Source organism: Suncus etruscus, chromosome 11, assembly GCF_024139225.1.
Source record: "Suncus etruscus isolate mSunEtr1 chromosome 11, mSunEtr1.pri.cur, whole genome shotgun sequence".
In the NCBI taxonomy this organism is placed as follows: Eukaryota; Metazoa; Chordata; class Mammalia; order Eulipotyphla; family Soricidae; genus Suncus; species Suncus etruscus.
In genome coordinates, this window is record NC_064858.1 from 54562894 (window position 1) to 54585068 (window position 22175).

Sequence of the window (22175 nt, forward strand, 5' to 3'; positions counted from 1 at the left end):
AAAAAAGGGGTCACTGCCATTAAACACATTTGAGAGATCTGCCCTTTTTAAGTACCAAAGAATAAAACTGTGGCAAGAATTCTTAAATTAGGATGTAATTCAGCAGTTTTTATAAGTTTTCTGATTCATGACATAAATTCCTCATGCCAGAGATCAATCTGGTGATTTGAAGTAGTTTTGGAAATGGAATTATGCAAATAAATTGCAGAACTAAATTAAAGGCTCAGTCCTGTGTTGTGAGCTTTTGGTAAAGGCAGTTGCATTACTGCAAGATTAGAAAACGAGACAGCATATTTTCATGCTTACAGATGTAATCAGAGTCACTTCCAGGTGAAAGAAATGAGTATTTTCTCTAGCAGCACCAGAAGGGAATTTTGGATATTATTTTTCCTGAAAGTATATATATTTTTGAAATGCTCATTTCAATACTTGTCCTCCTTTCTGACTTTCTGCTGTATAAGCAATCATTCTCCTTCTTAGGCTAATAAGATCTACAAGAACAATTAATAGTTCTGCCAGCACCAATAATGTACACTGCATCTTTAAAGAGCTCAAAATATTAAATAACAACCCCAAAGTACATTTCTCCTACTTCCCTCATTAGATTGATTTTCACAGTTGATTAAACTGAATTATAGAGAAGCAAGATAGTGGAAATGAGAAGTCTTACTTTCACACTTATTCCACTTCAGGGTTAATGCTGCTTATTTTTGTAATTAAACTGTTGCACAGGTTTAGAAATGCTTCCATTTTTGCATTGACTTTCAGGAACCAACAAATTTAAGTGCAAGTAGATGAAAAAAATGATTTTAGGGGTCAAATATGAGATCATAGCAGCTGGCCTGAATTTGTAAAATTATAGTCACATTTTGGATAATAAAGCCACTTATTCCACTAAAAGCCCAGCTAATTCATGGAAAGAAAGATGTAGGAGTGTGGTAGGTCTTTTTCTTTTTCTTTCTTTTTCATCTTCCTTCCTTCCTTCCTTCCTTCCTTCCTTCCTTCCTTCCTTCCTTCCTTCCTTCCTTCCTTCCTTCCTTCCTTCCTTCCTTCCTTCCTTCCTTCCTTCCTTCCTTCCTTCCTTCCTCCCTCCCTCCCTCCCTCCCTCCCTCCCTCCTTTCTTCCTCCCTTCCTTCCTTCCTTCCTCCCTTCCTCCCTCCCTCCTTTCTTCCTCCCTTCCTTCCTTCCTCCCTTCCCTCCCTCTTTCCTCTCTCTCTTTCTCTCTCTTTCTTTTATATTTCAGTGACTTTATAAAAAATTTCCTAAATATTTGAATATAAATTCATCGTGGAGGTTATTAGTCTTACCCTTTCAGAAAATTTATTTTTCTGCTTCACAAGTTTAACTTTGTATTTGGGTCTCAATATGTTACTGAAATATTTAAATGGTTGTTTTTATCAGGTCAATGAAAATTTGATGCTATTTATATAGGAAAGTCATGTGAAATGGGAGGTCCTTCTTTTCTAAAACTATCTAAGAATTTACATAAGGAATCTTTATAAAAGTTAATCATATCATGTAAATAAACCACCCATATAATGTATGAGTATGTGGAACAGAGTTAGCAAAAAATATTTTTTTAGCTGTCAATAAATACTTGAAAACTTACTTATATGGGCCCTTAGAAATCTCATTCATTCACCAATGGGGTATTGACTAAATGAAAATTTAACTCTTAAGAATGCTTTGTAAATAAAGTCTATCTATGCATATATACTAAGATATTTCAAACAACATTAATTATATTTTTTGATGTCTCCACAGTTTTGTTCTAAAAAGCTAATAAGACCTGCACTACATCATAATTAATAGGAGTGTGGCGCTTGTTGCTTAGGTAACAGAATGAATTAATGCAGGTCAGAACGTGCTTCAAAAACAAAAAACAAAAACGAAAAAAACCAATAAAACAAACAAAAGCTAGAATGTGATACAGATTGGAGGCTAAGCGCGTCTACTTGATTTTTTAACCACATTAATAAATTCTTATTTTTAAAGTGAGCTGACTATTAGTGCACTTTTGTTCATTATTAAAAATTAGATTATCAAGTTTAATAATCTTAGAAATAAACAAAATGATTTTTTATTATACTAGGAGCAAATAGTGTACAGCAGCACATAAAGCAATACTTGATAATTTTAGAATTTGATTCACCTTTTACATTTATCTCCTCAAAATAATAATTCAAAGTTTAAAAATTAATTATGGTTCATAAAATGTATTTAATTAAACTCATGCTTCACTATATTTTCTTATTTTCTAGAAAAGTATGTATAGTACTTTGAATAAAGACTACTCTCTGGAGATTAGACCTTGGTTTTGTCACATATGTACAGGATTTCTACCTCTTGGATACACTCTGGAATGCTCATAAATAATTCATTCATGAATGCTTTTTTTTATGGTTTTCAAATGCTTATTCAAAACCTGTTTGATTAACCTTTCAGTCCAAGGCTCTGAAAAAAAGAAATTATATTTGCTCACAAGTGTTTAACATTCAGAGAAAAATTATGCTGAATTAAAATCTTTGAGAGTAGCACAATAACCTAGAGAGCCCAAAGATCTACCTAACTTTTCATGGGACCAGAATAAACCTGGAGGAAGGGTTGAGGAGTGGGAATGAGAAAAGCATATTTCAGGTATAGATGGGGGAAAAGATTAAATGAATTGTGGAAATGTGTGGTAAGTAGGAATAATGCTGAAAAGTCCTTGATTCTGTTTGGTAATTCCTCTAATTCTGAGTGCCATCTGTTTAAGTGTCCTAAATTTAAACAGCATTCAAAGTCTCTCATAGCAATGGAGAAACTCTCACTTTTTCTATTTCAATATCCATAATATCTCAGTGACAGTCTGCTAAAGCATGAGAACAGTAGCTGCATATATCATTATCAAAAACAAATCCAGACTTAAAGAAGTCCAAGAGGTACATTTATTTAGAACTTTTGTGTCAAACATATATCTGTGAGCACCTTTTTAATATTTTATGGGGAATACATATTTTTAGGAGACAGAAGTTTCATAATTTGAATACTTTTTAAAATCTGTAATAGTCAACTTAATCTTGAAAAAAAGAATTGTAGACCATAAAATATATGACTAGTTCTCAGTATTTTGTTCATTTTATTTATAACTGCTGTTTCGTTTTTTTTATGTAGGCTATTCATGTTGTACACATGATGTTATGTATCTATTTCTATATTTAGTAATAAGTAATTTGCATGTTGGTCCCTAAAAGCAAGGAAAGGTTACAAGGTAATAAGGACAGTGACGTAACTTAGCAAGGGACACTGATAAGAATGGGGGAGGCGTGTAGATGATTAGAAAGCAGTCTTATGGGTCTGTCCATGCCCCCATTCTTCTTCCTCACTTCTCTTGATCACAGAGAAGTTGCAATACCCATGCATACAGCACCTTATTCAGAAGTACAGGAAGGTACTTAGCTCCTCTTTCTAAATATTGACGGTTCTTTGAGGGGAGTACCTGTTTCCCACCTAAAGTAATAAACAAAACCTCATTGCTCCTCAATGAGCCAGTACTCTCCATCATTGACGAGCTAAAGCAGTTTGCTAATTAACTGAAGATTGTTCACAGAATTTTAACTGTTTAGAACAATTATCAGGGGAAAAATGGTTCTTTACATTGCTGACACAACAAATTATCTAATTAATCACTCTATGCTGATGCTCAAATGAAATAATATCGCTTAGGAGTCGAGAATTATCTGGCGAATGTTATAATCTGAGCATCCTGTGATTACAAATGTATTTAAAAAATCACACAAAGAATGACAGTGAGAATATAAATGGACATCTTCTTGCACTGAATATACATTATGCCCACCAGTTAATTTACATAAACACACAGGTATATGGATGCCTATAGATCTTATTTTTTGGCAAGTGTCTCTCTGTACACAGTAACTTCAGTCCTAAGGGCATCCGATATTTTGATGCAGTTACCGATATAAAACTAATCCGTTTTGGTGCACATCAGGCTGCCTCTGAGCCATGTAAGACACATAAGAAGCAAAGACAGACAAAAGGCAGCTCCGTGGACACAGAGAGCGTCTTACCATAAACTGCACATTGTCAAATCCATTAGCCATCAGGTGGTTCTCGTACTGAGGTAGCCCAATGCTTTCCAACCATTGTCCCACTGTTTGAACAGGGCATCTGGGTCCTGTAAGAGGATGAAGAGGGAAGCGTTTTAGCAGGGAGTAGCCGTCCACAGGGTAATAGCGGTAGTCCTGGGCTGAGAGGTGGCATTGCCACATCATGCTCCTGGGAAAATTGCTATCAAAGGAGCCCGCCAGCTTGACAGATTAATGTTCTCAGCAAGAGAGCAAAGTCAGAAGTAAAACATAGTTTGCAAGGCAGGCTGTGGAGTATGACTTGATCCTAGCTCCACATTTCTTACATATTAATCTTTACTACCGACCAGTACGTCATACAGCCCCCAAAACCAGGCAGCAGAAGAAGGCATATCAAGCTGTCAGCTTAGGCTGGTCTGCGTTCTATGTGATTGTTGGAGTACTCCACAATGAGCAATGCACGGCCAGCAGCCAGAATTCTCTTTATCAAGTACTCCTACACTCATCAGTATGCAGCTCCATGCTCCTTGCTCCCCCTCGCTCTCTCCCCTTCATTACCCAGCCCTGGCTACACCTCGCATTTTCAATAATAGCCATCAGATAAGGCAGATTTTTTTTTTGTCTGCAAGCTGTAAGCCTGCTGCTGCTGCTTCCTCCTACACACCCATCCAAGCGTCAATCTTGAATGATGAGAGCAGTCAAAACAAATGCAGAAAATAGCAAGATTCAAAAGCAAACCAAAGTGCTTCCATCTGAATTGAATCTTCATACTGGTTATACGTTTCAGAGTTATTTGTTGTGGAATTTTACGTTTCAAAAGACACCAGAAAATGCAAAGTTTTAACTATAGCTTATAACGGATCTCACTCCAGGTTCCCTTTTCCCTTTTATTCCCCCCCTTTCCTTTCTTCTTTTTTTAAAAGCAGCACAGAGAAATGTTTCTGATCTAAAGCTTTCCAGTGTTTAGAGAATCATTATTCTCTTTCTTTTAACATGCCATTCCAAAACGAACCTCTCAGTAATCTCCCCCTTTTGAGTTTCTGCAAAATATAGAAGCTACATGACAATTTTAAAGTTAAGATAATTCATTTCACATTTGCAGGGCTTTTCTTCTGAACAAAAATATTATTAGGCACAAGAAGTTATTTTCCTCTCTAAAATGTATAATGCAGTCTATCAGGTATACCATTCTAAATTAGCTTGAAAGGCAACATTACTGGATAGATAAAAAATATTTTTTTAGGAAAGAAAAAGTCCTAACCAAAAATACTTCAAGAATAACAGATGTAAATGTGTGAATTTTACTGAATGGTAGACAGACTGAGTAATTTATTTAATAACTCAGAGAAACCATAGATTAATAATAGGACTAGATAATTGGAAAAAAAACTCTTGCAAAAAGGCTTCCTCTGAATCAAGAATCCCTTTCCTTAGGGTTCCTGGAGGATTTCACCAAACTTGGGCTTGCATACTGCCTACAACAGCACTCTCACTACTCATCCAGAAGCCTCCATTTATAGAAAGGTATTTTATATATAACCGACTCCTACATACTGGCTACAATTCTGTCTTTGGAGTCATAGATTACTAACTGTGCATTTTCCACAGTAAGTGTTCTAAAAATTAAAGATAAGTCTCCATGGAACAGTGCTTGGCATACAGTAAGTGCTCAATAAATATTCATTGACTAAATGAAACATTTTTCTTCTCTATCTCAAACTATTCTGTTTCTGTTCCTCTTCTTTAGAACATTGTTTTACATCCCTGGGATAAAGAGATTAAACTTCTAACAGTTTGTACTCTCTCATTCACTACTGACATCACTTTACAAGTTCTAGTGCTCCCTCCTTTCTCAGTCTTGGTCTCAATCCTGTCTCCACTTCTCAGTTTCTGGAATGGTCATTAATACTTTGATTCAGCAAGTGATTAATTAGTGGGTATCAGAATAATCTAGTATATGGTTTTGATAATGACTCACTCCCTTTTTGAAACCTCTTTAATGGTTTTAGTTGGTTTCTAAACAAACTTCAGGGACTTGTGAGGTAGCTCAAAAGGGGTGTTATTGCAGAGTCCAGACAGCTATACAAAGCATAGTTTAGAGAGAACACTAGTAGAATGTATTCTTAACTCTTCAGTCATTCTATTTCTGTTTTTTCTCTCTTTAGCTTTTGGACCACACTTATTCCTGGCTCTATGTTCAAGGTTCACTAATGATGGGGAACTCGGACCATGTGATGAAGTTAGAACTAGGGTCAGCAATGTGCAAATCAAGCACCATATCAGCTAGACTCTTTCCAGCTCTCTAATTCTCATGTTGATGGGAAAAATATATAAATTCTGAGAAAAAGAGCTGGCATGCAGTGGGAAGGGATAACAGAAAAATTGGATGCATGTTCTGTAGCTTAGTTAAAGTATTTTCTCAAGAGGTAAGCCTCTTGAGAATACTAGACTGGGTTTCAAATCTATTTTACTACTATATAAGCATATTTCTCACAGCATCTGGAAAAGTATTCTTCCTTTTTTTGTTTTGGTCCATTCAGAGAATACTCATAGTTTTCTGTCTCAGGGATAACTTTTGGCATGCTCGGGGGACCATATGGGCTATTGGGGATTGAATTCAGGTCAGCTATATGCAAGACAAATGCCTTACCTGCTGTACTTTTTCTTCCCATCTGAAATACTTTTTGAAAACTTAAAATTTTAAAGTATTATAAAACATTATTAGGAAAGCATTTAGATTCCATTTAAATGTTTCTACTGCCCAAAGTCAGGTTAAAAGGATCGAAAGACCTTAATAGCTATACTCAGCTATACCATGTCTTAGGCAGTGTGGTGAGATTGATTATATCCATTTATGTATATGGAATTTATTTATAAAATAACTAGGAACTTTGAGACCAGAGCTATAGCAAAGCAAATAGGGTGTTTGCCTTGCTTCCAGCTGACCAGGACTTAATCCCTGGCATCCCCATTGGTCTCCTGAGCCTGCCTGGAAGGATTCCTGAGAACAGAGCCAGGAGTAACCCCTGAGTACCACCAGGTGTGGCCTAAGCCCCCCAAATAAAATAAGACAAATGAGAATATTTGTGGTAATCAATTAAATTGAAGACTTAGACAATAAGTTAAATGGCAGAACCACTTTTTGAGAGTCAAAAACTGAACTCACAAACTGCTCCTGATAAAATTAATTGTTCTGAACTCTGAAGCAACTCATATCTCAGGGACTTTTCTCAGAAAATTATCAAAAACAAGAGCACATAGAGATGACAACTTGCAGAGCCTAGTATCTGGGTATGATACCAACTGAGGCAGATAGTTTAACAGAAAGTTAAGAGAAAGAGATGAAGTGAACTCTGTTATTACTATTCCCATCCCAGATGACTCTGCTCATTGGCAATGGGGTCTCACATAAACTATGTAAAACAAAAATTAAAGGAAATATGATTTATCAATAAAATACCCATTTCTGATAGACACATGATATATATGAATCTTGAAAACATTATGCTAAGTATAAGCTAGTCATAAAATATTATATATCAGATGACTCAATTTATGTAAAATATCTATCAAACACATGAACAATAGAGAATTAGAGTAGACAATTATGTAAGACAGAAGGAAAATTTAGTTGTTTCCTTTGGCTGGGATATTGGGGTAGAAATCAATGCTGGCTAGTGGGTAGAAAATTTATTCTTATGGTGGTAAAAATGTTTTAAAACTAACTTTATTAATACTTGCATAACTGTGAGTATTCTAAAATTCATTCAATTCTGCACTTTAAATAATGAATATTAAGTTATTGTTTAATAAATCTAACATTGCATAATAACAAAAGCCATTAAGATAAAATAATTCTTTTATATTTAATATTTTAACAAAACAAAATATTCAGGTATAATTTCACATTGGTATATGTTTTAAATGTTTTATTTATATTGATATTTTCAATGATTAATTTTATTATCTTTTTAATTGTATTGGTTACCAATCCACTAGTTACTCCAGTATCATTCATATTATACATCTTTCTCTCAAAATGATGCTACCAGACGAGTGTGTGTCTTCACAAATGTTTATTCATTGTTAAAATAAAAAAACTTATCAAACACATGACAATAGCTATATCACTTAATTGTATAAGAATAAAGATTTTCCTGATAAATTAAGGAAGCATGTATTTCTTGTTTCCTATTTTACCATCTGATGTGCACTCTCACAATTTCTACATAACACACCAGAAACTAATCACAAACAACTCATGAATGAGAAATAATATGCACCTAGAATGCCAAGGAAGTAAAGCGTTCTGTTTAAATATGACTTCATCTTCACTTGTGTCTAAAATTCTATGAGATTCCTGTAAAAGTTACTGGAATCAGGATCTAATATATTGTGACATAAATACACAAAAATCGACTGTATTTCTAGAGGCTACTAATAAATGACCAGACTTTTAAGTTAAATGGAAAGAAACATGATACTCATAAATCATAGAACTTCATACATTATTAACATGGCAGTTATATCATTATGATTTGTGTTTGAAATGATATTGGTCAAAGTTCTTATAGTTTTGTTTGTGTGTAAATTGTCAAGTTTCACCTAAATTCATATGGAGAAACAGAATATACAGACACAACTTTAAATATGCAAGGGACAAAGAATAACCAAAGTAATTTTTTAAAAAAAAAAGTTGAAGAAGGAATACTGGTTTAAGATTGATTATAATTTAATTTAAAAGTAGTAACAAAAACAAACATAAAAAGAATGAATTGAGGGCCAAAGCAGTTGCGCAAGATATAAGGCACCTACCTTGCCCATACTAGCCTAGGAAGGACCACGGTTCGATTCCCCGATATCCCATATGGTCCCCCAAGCCAGGAGTGATTTCTGAGCACATAGCCAGGAGTAACCCCTGTGGTCCAAAATCCAAAAAAAAAAAAAAAAAAAAGGATGAATTGACTGTTGACAAAGGTCCAAGGGCAACTATGTGGCAGAGAATAAATTTTCAGTGAATTTGGACCACTAGAGAAGTCATATATAAAAATTAGTTAAAAATTTAAGTAAAAAATAAAGGGAAAATTTTATTCTGGGTTATATAACAAAAGCACAATTGAAAAAAAGTATCAAAATTTAAACTTTATAAAAGACATTTGAATAAAACATTAGTATTATAAATATTTATAAATATAAGCAAAATATATAATAAATATATGTAATATTTATTATTATATAAATTTTATCAGTACTATCAGGAAACAGACTTGTATCCTGACCATGTATAGAAATCTCAAAACTCAGGGATGTAAACAAGCACACCATTTCTTAAAAATAGGCAAATATCTGAACAAACACTACATGAGAAAAATAAATGTCCCAAGCCAGAACACATAGTTAACTATGAGGAAAATGCAAATAAAACCCATGTTATATTTAGTCGAAAGTCTAAAAACAGACTGACCATGGTTATGTGTCAATGATCTGAATCAACTGGAAATCTTAAATACTAATGGGTCGAATGAAAAATGGACAACAACTTAGAAAATAGTTGTTCTCTTTCCTAAAAAATAATATTATTTTTTATTTATTAATAAATAGAATGACCTATGAATGGATCAAAGACGTGCAGTATATACAAATAAAGAAATATTGCCAACAATAAAAGGAACAAAAAATTAATGAATGAAAAATGCATAAATATAAAATATACTTTCAGAAACATAAAAACAAGACTCCCCCAATAGAATAAATAACGAAAGATTCTATTCATGTGAAATTTTGAGGAATGTAAATTTATTTCATGATAAAGAAAGATTGGTGATTTCCTATAGGTTGGACAAAGAGAAGCATGGAAAATTTTTTATTTGCATAATTATTTAATTTTTTTTGGATTACAAATATTTTACAGTAATATTTTAGGTACATAGTGACATTGAATCAGGGACATCCCCACCACCAATGATGTCTTCCCTCCACCTCTGTTCCCATCATGCATTCCATATCCTCCTCCCATCTCTGTGGCTAGCATGCTGTAGATTGGGTATCAATTCTTTTGTCATTGGCTTTGGATTTGGTGTTTAAGTCTGATCATTTTTTATTTCTACTCAATGTTCATTCGACTGTTTGGTCTTGGTGCCCTCCATTATTTCCCCATCATTTTGTGAGGAAGAACAAGATGGTTCAAGTTATGTGGTTCTGTTTGAAGGAAAGGAAAAAAGAGAAGAAAAAGAAAAAGGGGGGGGGAAGTGATTATATGTCTGGGGAGCATTCTCTGAATATTCAAGCCTATTCCACTGATCTGCCTTTATTCCAATACCATGCTGTTTTGATAACTATTACTTTGTAATACAGTTTAAAATAGGGGAAAGTAATTCCTCCCATGTTCTTTTTCCCAAGGATTGCTTTAGCTATTTGAGGGTTCCAAATAAATTTTATTGTTCCAAATAAATTTCAGAAATATTTGAACCACTTCTTTGAAGAATGTCATGGGTTTCTTTAGAGGGGATCATATTAAATCTGTACAATGCTTTGGGGAGTATTGGCATTTTAAATATGTTAATCCTGCAAATTCATGAGCAGGGTATATGTTTCCATTTCTGCGTGTCCTCTCTTATTTCTTGGAGCAGTGTTTTATAGTTTTCTTTGTATAGGTCCTTCACATCTTTAGTCAAGTTGAGTCCAAGATATTTGAGTTTGTGTGGCACTAATGTGAATGGGGTTGTTTTCTTAATGTCCATTTCTTCTCTATCATTATTGGTATATAAAAAGGCCATTGATTTTTGTGTGTTAATTGTGTAGCTTGCTACATTGCTATATGCATCAATTGTTTCTATAAGCTTTTTGGTAGAGTCTTTAGGGTTTTCTAAGTAGAGTATCATGTCATCTGCAAACAATGAGAGCTTGACTTCTTCCTTTCCTATCTAGATTCCCTTGATATCTTTTTCTTGCCTAATCGCTATAGCAAGTACTTCCAGTACTATATATATATTTGGTTTTTGGACCACACCCGTTTGATGCTCAGGGGTTACTCCTGGCTATGTGCTCAGAAATCACCCCTGTCTTGGGGACCATATGGGATGCCGGGGGATCAAATCATGGTCTGTCTTATGCTAGCGCTTGCAAGGCAGACACCTTAACCTCTAGTACCTCCTTCCCGGCCCCCCAGTACTATATTGAATTTAGAGGAAAGGCTTTTAGTTTTTCTGCATTGAGAATAATATTTGCCATTAGCTTGTGGTATATGACCTTAACCATATAGAGAAAGGTTCTTTTCAATCCCATCTTGCTGAGAGTTTTTTTTTTATCAAGAATAAGTGTTGTGAGAGTTTTTTTTTATTATCAAGAATGGGTGTTGGACCTTATCAAATGCTTTCTCTGCATCTATTGATATGATCATGTGATTTTTATTTTTCGTCTTGTTGATGTTGTGTATGATGTTGATAAATTTACGGATGTTAAACCATCCTTGCATTCCTGGGATGAAACCTACTTGGTCATAGTGTATGATCTTCTTGACGATGCATTGTATCCTATTTGCCAGGATTTTGTTTAAGATCTTTGCATCAGCATTCATCAGGGATATTGGTCTGTAATTTACTTTTTTGGCAGCATCTCTGTCTGGTTTTGGTATCAAGGTGATGTTGGCTTAATAAAAGCTGTTTGGGAGTGTTCCCATTTTTTTCAATTTTATAAAAGAGCCTGGCTAGGATTGGTAGTAGCTCCTATTAAAAGATTTGAAATAATTAATTAGGAAATCCATCTGGGCCTGGGCTTTTTTGGGGGGCAGATGTTTGATTACAGTTTCAATTTTCTCAGTAGTGATGGGGGTGTTTAGATATGCTACATTCTCCTTACTTAACTGTGGAAAGTTATTAGTGTCCAAGAATTTTTTCATTTCTTCTAGGTTCTCATGTTTACTAGCATAAAGTTTCTCAAAGTAGTCTCTGATTACCCTTTGGATCTCTGCAATATATTTCGTGATCTCCCATTTTTCATTTCTAATATGGGTTATCAGGTTTCTCTCTCTCTTTCTTTGTGAGTTTTGCCAATGGTCTATCAACTCTCAGCAAGATGGGAATGAAAGAAACCTTTCTCAATCTAGTTGAAGCCATCTACCACAAGCCAATGGCAAATATTATCCTCAATGGAGAAAAAATTAAAGCCTTTCCTCTAAATTCTGGTACAAGACAAGGCTGTACTCTCTCACCACTCCTCTTCAACATAGTACTGAAAGTGTTTGCTATAGCGATCAGGCAAGAAAAAGATATCAACGGAATTCTGATAGGAAAGAAGTCAAGCTCTCATTGTTTGCAGATGACATGATAAACCCTAAAGACTCTACCAAAGAGCTTCTAGAAACAATAGACTCATATAGCAAGGTGTCAGGCTACAAAATTAACACACAGAAATCAATGGTCTTTTTATACACCAATAATGATAGGGAAGAAATGGACATTAAGAAAACCTCATTCACATTAGTGCCACACAAACTCAAATACCTTGGAGTCAACTTGACCAAAGACGTGAAGGATCAATACAAAGAAAACTATAAAATCCTGCTCCAAGAAATAAGAGAGGACACACGGAAATGGAAACACATACCCTGCTCATGGATTGGCAGGATTAACATCATTAAAATGGCAATACTCTCCAAAGCATTGTACAGATTTAATGTGATCCCCTTAAAAATACCCATGACATTCTTCAAAGAAGTGGATAAAACACTTATGAAGTTCGTCTGGAACAATAAACACCCTCGAATAGCTAAAACACTCCTAGGGAAAAGGAAAATGGAGGGATTACTTTCCCCAACTTTAAACTGTACTACAAAGCAATAGTTATCAAAACAGCATGGTATTGGAATAAAGACAGACCCTTAGATCAGTGGAATAGGCTTGAGTTCTCAGAGAACATTCCCCAGACATACAATTACCTAATTTTTGACAAAGGAGCAATAAATCCTAAATGGAGCAGGGAAAACCTCTTCAACAAGTGGTGCTGGAAGAACTGGTTAGCCACTTTTAAAAAAGCAAACATAGACCCCCAGTTAACATCATGTACGAAGGTAAAATCCAAATGGATTAAATACCTTGATATCAGACCTAATACCATAAGGTATATAGAACAACACGTAGGTAAAAAAAACTCCATGACATTGAGACTAAAGTCATCTTCAAGGAGGAAACTGCACTTTCCAAACAAGTGGAAGCAGAGATCAACAGATGGAAATACATTAAGCTGAGACGCTTCTGCACCTCAAAAGAAATAGTGCCCAGGATACAAGAGCCACCCACCGAGTGGGAGAAACTATTCACCCAACACCCATCAGATAAGGGGCTAATATCCAAAATATACAGGGCACTGACAGAACTTTACAAGAAAAAAAATCTAATTCCATCAAAAAATGGGGAGAAGAGGGGCCGGCGAGGTGGCGCTAGAGGTAAGGTGTCTGCCTTGCAAGCGCTAGCCAAGGAAGGACCACGGTTCGATCACCCAGCATCCCATATGTTCTCCCCAAGCCAGGGGCAATTTCTGAGCGCTTAGCCAGGAGTAACCCCTGAGCATCAAACGGGTGTGGCTCAAAAAACCAAAAAAAAAAAAAAATGGGGAGAAGAAATGAACACTTTGATAAAAAAGAAATTCAAATGGCCAAAAGGCACATAAAAAATGCTCCTCTTCACTAATCATCAGGGAGATGCAAATCAAAACAATGATGAGATACCACCTCACACCACAGAGATTGGCACACATCACAAAGAATGAGAACAATCAGTGCTGGCAGGGTTGTGGAGAGAAAGAAACTCTTATCCACTGCTGGTGGGAATGCCATAGTCCAACCTCTATGGAAAGCGATATGGAGATTCCTCCAAGTACTGGAAATTGAGCTTCCATTCGACCCAGCTATTCCACTCCTAGGGATATACTCTAGGAACACAAGAATACTATACAAAAACCCCTTCCTCACACCTATATTTATTGCAGCACTATTCACAATAGCCAGGCTCTGGAAACAACCAAGATGCCCTTCAACAGATGAATGGCTAAAGAAACTGTGGTATATATACACAATGTAATATTATGCAGCTGTCAGGAGAGTTGAAGTCATGAAATTTTCCTATACATGGATGTATATGGAATCTATCATGCTGAGTGAATAAGTCAGAGGGAGAGAGAGATGCAGAATAGTCTCACTCATCTATGGGTTTTAAGAAAAATAAAAGTCATTTTTGCAACAATCCTCAGAGACTATGAGAGGAAGTATGGAACTTCCAGCTCACTTCATGAAGCTCACCACAAAGAGTGGTGAGTGCAGTTATAGAAATAACTACACAGAGAACTACTATAATCATGTGAATGAATGAGGGAACTGGAAAGCCTGTCTGGAGTACAGGTGGGGGTGGGGTGGGATGGAGGGAGATTTGGGACATTGGTGGTGGGAATGTTGCACTGGTGAAGGGGGGGTGTTCTTTACCTGACTGAAACCTAATCACAATCATATTTGTAATCAAGATGTTTAAATAAAGAAAAAAAGAATTAGTGTTAGACTTTATCAAATGCTTTTGTCGTTGGCTTTGGATTTGGTGTTTAAGTCTGATCACAATACAAAACTCTCTTCCTCACACCTATATTCATTGCAGCACTATTTACAATAGCCAGACTTTGGAAACAATCAAGATGCCCTTCAACAGATGAATGGCTAAAGAAACTGTGGTACATATACAGAATGGAATATTATGCAGACATCAGGAGGGATGAAGTCATGAAATTTTCCTATACATGGATGTACATGGAGTCTATTATGCTGAGTGAAATAAATCAGAGGGAGAGAAAGAAACGCAGAATATTCTCACTCATCTATGGGTTTGAAGAAAAATAAAAGACATTTTTGCAGTAATTCCCAGAGATAAAACAGAAGAGGGCTGGAAGATCCAGCTGACTACATGAAGCTCACCACAAAGAGTGATGAGTGTTGTTAGAGAGATAACTACAATGAGAACTATCATAACAATGTGAATGATTGAGAGAATTAGAAGCCTGTCTAGATTACAGGTGTGGGTGTGTTGGGGAGGAGGGAGATTTGGGACATTGGTGGTGGGAATGTTGCACTGGTAAAGGGCGGTGTTCTTTACATGACTGAAATCATACAACTACCATCATATTTGTAATCACGGTGTTTAAATAAAAATAATTTTAAAAAGGGGGGAGGAAATCAAACAAGTAAAAAACAGGTAGAGTCCTTTCCGAAAGGGGTCTCAAACTCATGGCCCGCAGGCCGCCAATGGCCCTCCGTACAACATTTTGTGGCCCTGCCCTAGAGGAATCTTTTTTGTTTTGTTTTGTTTTAGTTGTTTGGGTCACACCCCCCAATTTCAAGGCTTACTACTGACTTTGCACTCAAGGATCACCCTGACTTTGCCTCCTGTGGCCCCCAGGTAAATTGAGTTTGAGACCCCTGAGAGGATATAAGTATCAATTTAAGAAAAGAAAGGGGAAAAATACAAAAAAGAAATCAAACAAAAAAGCACCACAGCAATAACGACAACAGCCAAACAATAACCATGGTCCTGAAATAAAAACAAAACAATACACAAAACAATACAAAAACAAAACAGAAAACAAGCAACAACAACAATTACAATTAACTTGTGCTACTTTTTTTTTATTTTGCATAGGCACAGTAAATATTGGAAAGATTAGAAAGGGAATTCTCTTGGCCTAAGAGATACAGGTTTCTCCGCCCTTGAAGTATACTGTCAGGGGTATAGCTACAGGCTTGGCATATGCTCTTTTACTCTCCCCTAGGTCCTTTTGTAACCTGGAAATTTTTAAGGAACTTAGTCACATTTTGGAAGAGGAAGATGCTTATTTTCTTAATTGTGGTGACAGTCACTGATGTATTCATTTCAGGTGCAGAAACACACACCATGCTTTTGTGTGGTCCCAATCAATCATACCTGAATAAAGCTACTTTTAAAAATAACCTAGGTGGGGTCCAGAGCGAAAGCACAGCGGGTACTTGTACTCCTGCCTTGTACTCTGCTGACCCAGGTTTGATCCCAGGCATCCCATGTAGTCCCCTGAGCCTGCCAGGAGTGATTTCTGAGAGCAAAACCAGGAATAACCCCTAAGTGCCTTTGGGTGTGGCCCAACAACAACAACAACAAACAAGAAAAAGAAATAAAGAATAGTGAAGGTGTAAATGGCTTATTTTATACAGAATTATTAAAGATATCTCTTTGAAAGATAGGATTTGGAGAGATAGATATAAAGAAAATGGTGGCCATTCTGAAATTAAAAAAGAGAATTTAAATCCTTGGAAATAGAAAAATCAAAGAGCTATATCTTCCCCTATTTCTAATGGCAAGATGAAACTAGAAGAGCAGAATATGAGTTTGATTTTGACATGTTCTTAACTGTTCTTGCTGGATAGTCTTTTGTTACTGAAAGTCTGGGATATTGAAATGAATGTATTCAAGAAAACTATTAAAATTACATTAAATTAAATCCATGACATTAGTTCCTGAGATGAATTTTTAAATGAGAGGGGAACTAAAATTCTGAATCATTTAACATTTTTTTATTTAGGTACTCATTAATTTGGTGGGAGGATAGTTTTTAATATGTTATTTATTCCTCCAGTATTAAATTTTTCCAAAAACATAAAATGGCTAGCAAATAAATCAGTTCACCAAACAATGCTTTGCAGACAGTTTATTCCCTGACACTGCATGGCTCTCTGAGCACTAATTGGAATGAGACACAAGTACAGATCTGGGAGTAGCTGCTAAGACCTGTTGGGTGTGGCCTGTTAGACAGTGGGAATATAGCTTCAGACTTTTACATATGACATGGAAGAAATTGATTCATTGCTTAGAAAATGTCAACTGAGATAAGAAGGATTAAGTTTTAGAAACAATGTTTCTGTAGTAAGAGAAGTGAAAAAGAGAAGTGAATTAGAGAAAACTGCCTAAGTGACTCTATATTCCATGAGTTAAATGAGAAAATACAATAATTATCTGCATTGACAGGATCTACCAGTGAACTTGAAACAGTTAAGGTGATAAAATTACTTAGTATCATACTACTGCTATCAATTTTTTTCTTGTATACTGCTGAAACTTTAATATGATTCTTTTAAAAATATTTTTATTTAAGCACTATGGTTACAAACATGTTTGTAGTTGGGTTTCAGTCATATTCTCACCAATAATGGCCCCTATCTCCCTCCTCCCCCACCCCCTGCCTGTATTTGAGACAGACATTCTACTTCTCTCACTCATTACCATTGTTAATGTAGTTGTTGGTGTAGTTATTTCTCTAACTGCACTCAACAGTCTCTGTGGTAAGCTTCATATCATGGGCTGATCCTTCTAGTCCTCATCTCTATTGTCTTTGGGTTTTATTACAATACTATCTTTTATTTTTCTTAAATACCAGATGAGTGAAACTATTCTGTGTCTATCTCTCTCCCTCTGACTCATTTCATGGGCATGGAAACTATTATGCTGAGTGAAATGAGTCAAAATTTTAAATTTAGGGAAAATGAGCCTTAGAAAAGGATAAAAGAGACCCTCAATCAAATTTGTTATAGATAGCTCAAAGGGTTGAAGCACACGAGACCCCAGTTTGATTCACTTTTCTGTATGTTTTCTAAGCACCTTGACATAGGGTAGAACATCTACCTGAGAAGTCCATGCACTGATGAGCTGAGCATCACCAGATATGGTCTTTGTGCCCCCAGCTACAGCTGAAAGAACTGTCCAGAAAATTTCTCAAACACAAATAAATTTGTTTACCCTAGTACCAAAAAACTGACAGAAGATACATTGTTTCTCAAAAAACTGTGTTTCCAGTGATTAACCCCATATTAAGAAAGGGAGCCAATTGAGATTACCCTACTATACATTAGTAGGGTCTCAAACATGTTGTTCTAATATTCAAATAGTAGTATGCATGCATTTAATAAGATAAGGTTTTTAAATGTTCTGCATGTATTAGCTTATAATTGTCACCAACCCTCTGAAGTACTATTGTCATGTCCTTTTATAGGAGAAAATGAAGAAAGAGAGTTCATAGTGGTTTAAAGTTCTTTAGTTAGACAAGAGCCTTGGTAACCTGGATCCAGGGACTAAAAGCCACCCCTGACTCTGATACAGACACACAAATAAAAAACTTGCCCTTTTGTTACAGGGATAATATTCATCTTAATTTTTGCAACTAGAGTTTATAAAAGACTTTCCCAGATTTTCTGTTTCTTCTCCTTCCCACCCTTCATCTTGCTTAATGTTTCTTGGCTTCTAACATATAAAGCAAATGAGAAAAAGCAGAAGGGACTAAGAAGTAGGAGAAGGGTGAATCTTATCCCTAGATATTTTTATTTCGCTCTGACAAAAAATTATTTATTTATTTATTTTGGTATGTGTTCGTTGGAAAGACTACTGCTTCTGCTCAGCTTCTATGTTCTATAACTCCTGGATGTCTTGAGGCTACATGTCCAGGGTGACTCTATCTTAATGAGAAGTACTAAAGAGTGACAGTTTCAAGTCCCAACCCTGCACCTATGGTAGGTTCATTCTCAACTGTGTAAATATTTGCTCTTTTAATTTCTGAAATGAAACATTGAGCAATAGAATGAGTGCTGTTCTGCCTGGGTAAGTTTCTAGGTCTTCCTTCTACTTTAGGAAAATAAGGATGACGTTTCACATCACTGATTTTATGATTTTATTCAAAGATAAAATGAAATTCCAAATGAAAAATCACTATAAATTCTTGGGATCTAATTTTGTTTACTGTCAGTAGAATATATACTTTTCCATGCAATCAAAGAGTCATAAGCCACCCAACAGTTTACTTTGCCTGGTTCTCTTTATTTCAAAAAGACAAACAAATGTATGAAGTGAGCAGTCTGGCCAAGCATCAGACATAATTTAGTTGTATGGTAAATTGTTCATAATTACCAAACCCATGATATCATCAGGGGTTTTGTCTCATCAATATGCTTAAATAACTAGCTCTTCAGAAGCAAGTACCTTAGTCATCACAGTTTACTTAAAGCTAAAAGATAAGAGTGAGGGTGAGAAAAGGAATGACAAAAATTAATTCTTATTTCTAGCTTCATAATAAATGAAAAGAAATAATACATTCTAACAAATTTCAAATTTGTAATGGACCATATTTTGTTTAATTTTTTTAACTTTAGGGAACTAGAGTAATAGTACAAAGAGTAGGGCACTTGCCTTGCACACAGAAGACTGGGTATGATTTCCAGTACATATTTGGTCCCCTGAGCACTATCAGGAGTGATTCCGACCACAGAACTGGGAGTAAGTCTAGAGCATCACTGAGCGTGGCCCAAAATTTTTACTTTTTTTTTAATATAGGTGCTGTGATTTACAATACTGTTCCTGGTAGTATTTTATGTATACAAAATTCCAATACCACACTTTCCACCGGAGTGTCCATTCTCTTATTTTCAAGACTTGTTTAGGGGAGCCTTTCTTTTCCAGTCAGATACTCAGGAGAATCCAAGCCTTACAAGAATAGCAGTAAAAGGCAACTACAATTTTGAGTGTAGTGACCACAATTTATACCAATAGCATGTGTCCAGGCCATTCTCTAAGCTTTTATATATACTTCTTTCTATAACCTTAAATTATCAAGCATCACCTCATTTGAGGATTCCCTTTGTAAATACTTTACTTGCTGCCATCTCATGTCAGAAAAATTTGAAGAAGACTATATTCATTGCAGCACTATTTACAATAGCCAGACTCTGGAAACAACCAAGATGAATAATTTGAAGACATTAGAGAAACACACACCAAACTTCTAAGAAAACTATGGCCTGTTTGAGAATAGCTGCACTATGTTGTGATCAAATTTCTGTCTCTTGTATCTTTGAATGCAGGTGAATGAGCTAAAAATTCACTCTTGTGGGATGATGTAAGAAAGACCCTAACTCACATTCTCTTTTATAAATAAAATGTATTCAGGCTGGAACAATATTACAGCAGGTAGGGGGTTATCTTGCTTGTAGCCAACCTGCGTTCAATCCCCTATATCCCATATGGTTCTTTGAGACCCACAAGGAGTAATTCCTGAGTGCAAGGAAGAAGTAATCATTGACCATGACAGTTGTGGCAGAAACCAAAAATAAATAAATACAACTGTATCTTATTTATCACATTCAGTGTGCTTTCAGACTGAGAGCTATAAACTCAGCACCAGTTTTCCTTAAGGAGTAAATATAACAATAAAAATTAGAAGGAAGAACGATAATTCCATAAAAATAGTGCTTTTTCTACTGGTTACAAGAGAACCAGTCTGAAATGCAAAAATAAAAATGCAAAATATAAGTGACAGAAACAGAAGAAGAAAATGGATTAGTTATTTAGTAATTGTGAAATATTATGGATCACCACCAGAGTTCTAGATCATAAGGCCAAGACTGAAATAGGAAAATGTTCCAAGATTATGCTTTTGTATTTAAAAGCCAGAAACTCAGATTCAACTTTCCCTAAGGCATTGAGTTTTATTTAAAACATAAGAACTTAGTGAAACACTTAGGAAAAACCAGGTGTTACAAAACAGATCTGACAACTTATGCACGAGGATATAGTCTAAAATAAGATATGAAATTTAATTCTAAAATGCTAAAATATTCTGGAAGAAAAAATATGCATATATGCACATATATATAAACAAACACACATATGCACACAAAATACATACACAAACACACACACATATATATACCATACCTGATGGGGAATAAAAATAATTCCATGATTCCATTAAGTTCCCCTTTTTAAAGACTTCTGACAAATACTTAAATCATCTTTGACAAGAATATGGCTGCAGCATCATCTATGTATCATTCATTAAATTTAGGGCTATAGTTGAATAAATGCAACCTGTACTGCCTTCAGTATCCTATAATCCAGAAGGAAGCAAAGACCCTGAAGGATAGTCAGAAGTATTGGGGATGTGTACTAGGTATCTTGTAGCAGATGAAAAATATGCTTACTTTGACTTTGGTAGAGAGTTTACAGAAGAGTTCATTTGATCTGTGAGTTGAGAAGGAGATTGTTAAGCAAATAAAAGAAAGACAGTTTTGATGAGTAATTCTAAGCATTAATTTTAGTGGTCTAAGAGATATCCAGAGAGCTGATAGAGAGGTTCGTTTTGAGTGAAACTGTTTCTGAAAGAGATTAGCATTTGCATTTGGAGACTGAGTGAAGATCAGCCACAGGAATTTGCAGGTGTATATCACCCAGTTTGTTGAGGATCAAATTGAATAACAAGTCAAAGGATAAATTTACTCTCACTTAAACTCAACTAATCATCCACTCCAACACTGGCAGAGGAAATAGCATTGTTTAGAAGTACATTTGAGAAACTATAGATGATCATTATTTTTAAATTATAGTCTATATGTGCATGTCTAAAGAAGGAAAGGCCACAGGAAATGGGATAAGATAGTTAGGCAGAAAACAAAAATAAAGAAATAAGAAAGTTCTTAAATAGCACTTGGCACAGATAAGGAAGGAATGAAACTATTTCTGAATAGAATAAAAATATTAGTATAGGGGCTGGGCGGTAGCGCTAAAGGTAAGGTGCCTGCCTTGCCTGCGCTAGCCTTGGACGGACCTCGGTTCGATCCCCCGGTGTCCCATATGGTCCCCCAAGCCAGGAGCAACTTCTGAGCGCATAGCCAGGAGTAACTCCTGAGCGTTACTGGGTGTGGCCCAAAAACCAAAAAAAAAAAAAAGAAAAAAAAAAGAAAAAAATATTAGTATAATAATATTATCTATTTGTTAATGAGTTAGAAGAATTTTCTTATAATAAGCACATATAATACAATGATAATTGTGTCATGATTTATAAACATACATTATAAAGGTACCTTAATAGTCAAGAGCTATCGAAAACTCATCATTTTAAAAAACTTACCAAGAGACTAAGTCAAATTTTATATATTTATCACTAACATCATTAATAGATGGACTGTGACTAAATATAAAATAAATATTTTTATGTATGAAAATATCTCCTCCTGCAAAATATTTTAACATGAAGGTTTAA

At 35.3% G+C, this 22175-nt stretch overlaps 1 protein-coding gene across 1 annotated transcript in view; it reads right to left on the reverse strand.

The window, feature by feature from the left end:
- Positions 1 to 22175, reverse strand: part of ANKS1B (ankyrin repeat and sterile alpha motif domain containing 1B) — a 1587094-nt gene that overhangs the window by 566356 nt on the left and 998563 nt on the right. Inside the window, 1 exon segment of the mRNA XM_049782864.1 lies at positions 4071 to 4177. Within this exon segment, the coding sequence (XP_049638821.1) occupies positions 4071 to 4177 (107 nt within the window).